Below are 7871 nucleotides of genomic sequence, written 5' to 3' on the forward strand. Positions count from 1 at the left end.
TTTTCTCATCCAAAAGATTGAATTCTGGTAAGAGCAGATTTTCCCTACGAAAATGATCAGTTTTTTATTTTATCTTCTTTTTTTTTTCTGTAGCTCAAACAGTATCAGGCTAGCAACACCGAGGTCATTGTTCAATTGCAATGAAAATATGAAATGCATATATTGACGAAATAAACCTTGAATAAGCAACTTAGAATAATTTGTACTAATGCATAGATGTAAAATATAAATGTTTTTTGCCAATGAATTCACAAGGTGAAATAAAAGAGGTCCTTATGGAGCACTGATTAAACCATAATTTCTTACATTTCAGTTTTCTGTGAGACTGCATATATATGCACTGTATATATAAGTCTCTTAGGCTCACCAAGGCTGCATTTATTTGATCAAAAATACAGTAAAAACACTAATATTGTGAACTATTTTTACAATTTAAAAGAAGTCTTCTATTTGATATAATATATCTTAAAATGTAATTTATTCCTGTGATGGCAAAGATGAATTTTCAGCAGCCGTTACTCCAGTGTCACATGACCCTTCAGAAATCATTCTAATATGCTGATTTGTTGCTTAAGAAATATTTCTTATTATTATGCATGTTGAAAACAGTTGTGCCTCATTGATATATATCAAGAATAAGATACTTCTTTCAAAAAAAAAAATAAAAAATGGTAACGTTTCCAAACTTTTGAACGGTATTAACCCTAGATAGATAGATAGATAGATAGATAGATTGATTGATTTTTTTTCTAACGACAGTTATAAATATATTAGGCTATATTTGATGTCTTTTGATATGTTTCAAATTTTCAAATTCAAATACCTAAATTATGACACTTTAAATGCATCACACTCTTTCCACTTCAGTGCAAATAATCAATAAACTTTAAAGTGGCGCAATTGGTTTAGTGCAGTTTGATTGGCTATTGAAGAAGGCCCGAATGTGCGACAAAATTTCGTAAAATCCTTGTCAATATTATCAGCCAATGATATCGAGTTGGAGTGAGTCACTGACTGGTAACAAGGGGCTGCGTGCGTGCTGGTGAGAGTGGAGACGCCAGTGCGCATTGTGTGTGGTATGATGAGGATGCTGAAATCTACCAGAACTTTCAATGGACATAAAACTACGTGTGGTGTCACCGCATACAGCGCAGTCTCGTCGATCAGAATGAAACGCAAATGATGAGCGCCATGGTGGCGTTGGAACCTGTTGTTTGGAATTTAACGCTCAAATTAGACAACAGCACGCGCGCTAATGAGACAGCAGGATATCCAGCAGATGACTATTATAATATTGTTCACGTCACGGAAACCAAAATTCTTCCTGCATTTATTGGATTTTTGTGCTCCACCGGGCTTGTTGGAAATATTCTTGTTTTGGTGACTATTTTAAGGTGAGTTTACAGGTTGACGAGGCAAAACTATCTTTTTAATTTATTTAGCCTACTTCGCATTTGTTCAAATATTATATAAAATAAAAACAAGAAAAAAAAAACCAATACATTAACTTAATGACGTTAAATTCGTTATTGCTTTTATAGGCTATACCTCTACCTGGAATGGTATTTGTGGTTGAAGATTTTCTCTTTCTACATAGACAAATACCTGTGTAGGCTATAGGTAGAAAGAAATATGTCAAATTCCAAAGAAACTAAATCTAATGTAATCACAACATAACAAATAATAAAGCATGTTTATAAAGATTTACGAATGTTTTTGAAATCATTATTGAAAGGATAGAATTAGATTTGATAGTTTTAATAATTGTATAGCTTAAATGAGATACTGCCACTATACATTTAATATCTGGTTCATTTTTCATGCAAGTTTAATTATATATGACAATAATAGATCATTTAATTTGATAATTTAAAAAAAAAAGAAATTTTTCTTAATCAAAATGTTTTTATTAGCCAAATCACAGATTAAAGAAATATTACTTTCTATTTGCCGTATTTCTTTTCCACTGTCATTCAAAAAACATATTTATATGCAGCACAGATTTGTTCATTTGCTTTTCATTATAATATGAACATAATCACTGAGCATCAAAATTAAAATGTAAAATTGATACAGTATCAATTAATTTTGCTTGTACATATATGCATACATACAGTGGTGTAGTCTACGTGATAAGCCGTATACCCACTAAGGTCGAGTATTTCCATATATATAAAAAAGCGCGAAGATACAAAACAACATCGTTTTGTGACAGAACTTTCACACGTTCATTCATAAATTCACCCCGTCTGTGTTGCGAATGCGAAGCACTGACTATTTGAAAATCACGCCATGTTTCTGTTGACGATCAGTGCAATTGCGCAACTCTTGCGCAGCATCGAGTGTGCGCAAGACGCAAGTTTTAAATTGACTATAATGTGAATCACTAAAGGAGATGTGAAACCAAAGCAAACTTAAACTACACTCTTTCAGTGTTTTCGTAAGCCTGTCCCTGAAGCTGCAGCAGATGAAACGTCTCAGGTTACTTATGTAACCATGCTTCCCTGAGTAGGGAACGAGACACTGCGTCCTCTAGGGGTCACTATGGGGAACGCCTCGTCGTGACCCGTGTCTGAGACCCCTAGAGGACGCAGTTCGAAGTTCCCATGAAAGGGAACGAACGTTAACATTACAGAAACTACAGAAAATGAGCCAGATGAGGCTGCTACTATCCTGCGCGGTACAGAAAACCATGCTATAGCGTAACGTTACCTGGTAAGTAAATGTAGCATATATGTTATTATTAACCGTAACTGTAACAGCAAGGGATTGATGGCATTAAAAGACAGATAGCAGCTGGTAAATGCGGTTGCTTTAATGCACAAATCTAATAGCTAATGATCCACATCCTATTTATTTCTCAATAATTTGTTCACTTGAGTCATAAGCGACTGTTTTCGATGATATTCGCCATGATGTCATGTATTTTGACATGATTTTGTATGTGTATGTCCGTTCAAGCGCTAGAAGAAGCGAAAGTGAACGCGTCTAGGGCCGCAAGGACGTGGCTCTCTGTCGCACAAAACAGCTAGTAAGCACTGAATAGAGTTCCCTTTCATGGGAACTTCGAACTGCGTCCTCTAGGGGTCGCTATGGGGAACGTGTTATCTTACAGTTGAATGTTTTAATTTGCAAGGCATAAAACGTTGTGAAAAACATGCAAATGATACAGTTTTGTGAGGAGGCAGCATTGCCCCAATGGGAGCAGTGACAGATCATGTGTCCCGAGCGTTTTTCCCATCAGACAGTCATTATTCTCGAGTCCTGACCTGGTCACGATCAAATATGTTAGCTTTGCTTGGGAGCATAAAGAAAATGCATGCATTTATTTGTAAATTTACCTAATTGAAAACGAAAGTAAATGAGAGTTGAAAGATTTCTTATCCTGTGGCTCCCTCTAGTGGACTGCAATTGTCTTTTAGACGGGGCATTTTTGCTCAAACAATTTAAGAAGTCTATGGGAAATGTTTGATTTTTGATAATTATTTATAAGAAAACTGTAAGTCCGATAAGTTAGAAAAGATATAGCAACAAACTACAGATGAGGTCCAAGTTCTCTGCAGAGTTTGGTGCTTGTAGCATTAAAGTCCTAGGAGGAGATACAGTACAGTTAAAAATTCTGGGTCTCAAAAGAATAATAAGTATAAAAGTATGCTGGCTTTCTCAAGCCAACATAACTAGCTAATAACTTCAATAACTGTAGTGTGGTGGATCAATGAATGCGGGAGAAGGGGAGAGATAACTTAGATACTGTGTATGTGTGTGTCTGTGTACAGAAGTAAACCGAATACAGTTTTTATATCTCCTTGTTTCAGATGATGAGAGAGATGAGAACTCCTGGCCAGCCTTGTGGACTGAAAGTCAGGCTAGGGAATTTAAAAACAGGCACTCTTAAATGTGCATCGAAAATTGCCAGCTGATAAAACCTGTGCTTCAGGGACCACGTTCATATAACATCTAAGGATAAATGTAGCTCTTGCTGAGTTAGATGATTAACACTTAACAGTAGAAAATCGGTCCAGTCTCCCCAGCTGTAAATGTCATTGGCTGTTAAAGGGATAGTTCACCCAAAAATGAAAATTCTGTCATTAATTACTCACCCTCATGTTGTTTCAAACCCGTAAGACCTTTGTACTCTCTTCATACTCCCATGAATGGTGGCGGATGCTGACCCGGAAGAGAAGAATTGTTGAATAAAGTTGTTATTTTTCTTTTCTTTGTGCACAAAAAGTATTCTCGTAGCTCGTAGCTTCATAAAATTACGGTTGAACCACTGATCTCACATGGACTATTTTAACGATGTCCTTACTACGTTTCTGGGCCTTGAACATGGTAGTTCACTTGCTGTCTATGCAGGGTCAGAAAGCTCTTGGATTTCATCAAAAATATCTTAATTTGTGTTCCAAAGATGACCGAAGGCCTTACGGGTTTGGAACGACATGAGGGTGAGTAATTAATGTCAGAATTTTCATTTTTGGGTGAACTATCCCTTTAAAGTCTTGTGTTGCTTATAATAAATTGACATGTTGATATCACATAAGCAGTCTTTCAGAATGCTCTCAGTTACATGTAGATATACTGTATGCATTAGTGAGTGTGGTGGTGCTTATGTGGTGTCACTCTGGGAGAGGTGAGTAGGAGGCTGGGAGGGAAAATTACAGTATACTCACTAAAATACTAGACTACACCGCTGCATACATACATACATAGGCTACATACATGCATACATATATACATAAATACATACACAGACTGCATACATGCATAAAATATGGCACATAAGGGACACACCAAACCAATATTGAGGCTGATGTGAAAAGTGATGTGAGCTGTGTGTGAACCATGGCACTGGAAATGGCCGATACCAGTAGCCTCTTTAATTAGCTGTAGGGGAATTCCTCAGAGGATTTTCACAGCTCCAGTGGATGGATTCACTCAGGAATTAGTAATGACCCAATCGCACAGGAGCTGTCACTCACTGGAGGTTATGTAACCCTGTTTGCAACTTGCAGTTTTCTTTTCACACATTTCCTTGTTGTTTCTTCAGCAGTATCTCATCAAGGGACCACAGATCACAACAAATTCTTTCTTGTCCTTCTTGCAGGTCTGCCAAAAAGACAGTGCCAGATGTCTACGTGGGGAACCTGGCTGTGGCCGACTTGGTCCACGTGACTGTCATGCCGTTCCTGATTCACCAGTGGGCGCGTGGAGGGCATTGGGTGTTCGGCAGCACCCTCTGCACCATTATCACCTCTCTTGACAACTGCAACCAGGTGGCGTGCGTTGCAGTCATGACCGCTATGAGTTTGGACAGGTTTGTGATCAGGAAAATATTAATGCCATGGTTCTACTCATGCTCAAAAGAATGTAATTAGATTTCCAGATAACTGTCTTTAATAAAACAAGCATTAAGCAAATATAACTACACATTTTACAAGTGATTAATTTTTCATTTAAAGAGTCATTTTTATTTGGTAAAAGTAGATCCATTTAAATCTAAATTTTTATCCTATTCAAAATGTCTCGATTGCATTGATGCACTCAAAACCAAAAATGAATTCATAAAGACTCCTACACCTAATGTGATGAGAAATGGCTGTGACTCATCATTTGATTCGGTGTCCTGATGCGTGATATTAAAAATATTCAATGAAAAGTAGCCTTTCTGAATCATTGATGTTAAATTGAAATTTGATCTCTTCTGAAAATAACAGCTCATGCTATGAGTTCTGAGAAGAAGAAAAGGAGACAGATGAATCTGAGGCAGACTGCCACAGGGAGTTGTTGTTAAAAGGGCTTTATCTCTGTAACTATAAGGTTTTGAGAGAAAGGTTTTCTTTTACAGTGGTTTGGTTTCATCACAAATGTATGTAAATGTTGTTCTTAACCCTCTGATACATTAATTATTACATCAAGAAGGAAAAAGAAAGGAAAATGTGCTTATTGATTAAAATAAATAAATTATATATATATATATATAACTAAATAAATAATTTTAAACTAAAAAAAAAAAACATTAAGCTTTTCTCTCCTCAAAAATTATGTCAACAGAGTTAGAAACTATGTGCGGCTTTATTCACAAAATTACTCGCGGTACAAACAGGCAGGGTTCAATCACCGGTGACAGGTATGTAAAAGACAGAGCAGAGACGTAATCACAAAGCAGGCAAATGTTCAAGGCAGGCAGCAATCAGTTAAAACGTAATCCAGGCAAACATGACAATAGTATAAAGGTCAGGGGCGTCGTTATGATTTATGGGCCCCCTGAACAGCATATTGACTCGTGGTTCCTTCTCGGTAAAAATCGTGTTCCGGGCCCCCTCTCCCTCATCGGGCCCTTGGAATCGTCCTTCCACCCCATTATGGCACCCCTTATAGAGGCAGGCAGCAGAGAGTCGTAACAAGTTACACAGTTCAGGGTCATACACAGGGAATAACATTCAGAACTGTCAGCCACGGCAAAACAAAACCTCGCAAAAAGAGTGTGTGAGCATGCTGGCTAAATATTTCATGGGATTGGGGACAGGTGTGAGAGTAATCAGCACCAGGTACGGGATGATGGGAAATGGAGTCAGTAAAAGGATTAGGAGCCACAGAGGCTTGATTTGTTACAACCACTTTCATCAGCCATTTTATTTTTGTTTTGATTTAATATTTTTTTTATAAATAAATTCAAAAACAGGGGAACAGTGATATAGTTATAGGCAAATATGTAACATCATGAACTAAAATATTTAAAAAAGCTTTCATGAGAGCAGAGTTAAACTAAAATTTCAATATGGTATTTTTAACTATAGATAAATTGTAGAAGATTTACATATTGACACAAAAAGTGTGATAAACTGTATAATTTTCACAGACCGTTATGAAGTAAATGTTTAATGGCCTTTTTTGTAGTGAAGACTTCAAAGTTTGTGTATGCCTTTAATCACAGATTTTAAAGGGGTCATATGACGTTGCTAAAAAGAACATTATGTTATGTATTTGGTGTAATGCAATGTGTTTATGTGGTTTAAGGTTCAAAAAACACATTATTTTCCACATAATGTACATTATTGTTGCTCCTCTATGCCCCGCCTTTGTGAAACACGTCTATTTTTACAAAGCTCATCGTTCTGAAAAGTGAGGTGTACGCTGATTGGCCAGCTATCCAGTGTGTTGTGATTGGCTGAATACCTCAAGTGTGTGACGGAAATGTTACTCCTCTTACCATACTGTGATGCCCTGTGTCCCGGCGCGACGAGACAAAAACAATAAAACCCATTACAAACGAGGCATTTGTTGCATCCAGTGGGGACATAATTACTGATTATAATGACTTATACTGTCTTTTTACGCGTTGCGTTGCGTATTGCGCTGCGTAAACATAAAACCATGTCTGGAGAAATGACAAACAACAAGTACTACTCTACACTGCTCAAAACTCGCGTTTGAATCGTCAGTGGCAAATTCTTTAAATATAAAAAATATGCGCCAGACAGTCCTTGCAAAGTTGGAACTGTCCCACTTTATAGAAACAGACACCGGCATTGTAGGCTACTCTCACAGGAAACAGTCCTCATCCTCCGCAAAATGCGCTGCACACATCTGAATATTTGGGTTGTATTGTTCTGGAACAGTGTTGTAAATACAACTTAACCACTGATTTCTAGTCGTGTCCTCTTTTGGAAGGCCAAACAAAGTATTTTCGCTTTTGCACCGAAACACACAGCGTCTTCACAACATGGCGACGGCAGTGTCAGCAACAATAAAGTTACGCCTTCTTTCTTAACGTGAACATTTGGGCGGTGTTATGCAAACCTTCCCACATAGTGACGTAGACATGTGGGGGCGTGTTAGAACGAGCCGTTTTAGGTAGGTGTGGCTGACTC

At 37.4% G+C, this 7871-nt stretch overlaps 1 protein-coding gene across 1 annotated transcript in view; it reads left to right on the forward strand.

Moving 5' to 3' along the window:
- Positions 1 to 1178: 1178 nt before the first annotated feature.
- The window catches only part of LOC107700674 (melanin-concentrating hormone receptor 2-like), an 11460-nt gene continuing 4767 nt past the window's right edge, over positions 1179 to 7871 (forward strand). The window contains exons 1-2 of the mRNA XM_016502409.1: positions 1179 to 1394; positions 5105 to 5314. Coding sequence (XP_016357895.1) covers positions 1180 to 1394; positions 5105 to 5314 — 425 coding nt within the window. The 5' untranslated portion in view covers position 1179. The remainder of the gene's footprint in view (positions 1395 to 5104; positions 5315 to 7871) is intronic.

The sequence above is a fragment of the Sinocyclocheilus anshuiensis genome, unplaced genomic scaffold (assembly GCF_001515605.1).
Source record: "Sinocyclocheilus anshuiensis isolate Anshui unplaced genomic scaffold, SAMN03320099.WGS_v1.1 scaffold782, whole genome shotgun sequence".
Lineage (NCBI taxonomy): Eukaryota > Metazoa > Chordata > Actinopteri > Cypriniformes > Cyprinidae > Sinocyclocheilus > Sinocyclocheilus anshuiensis.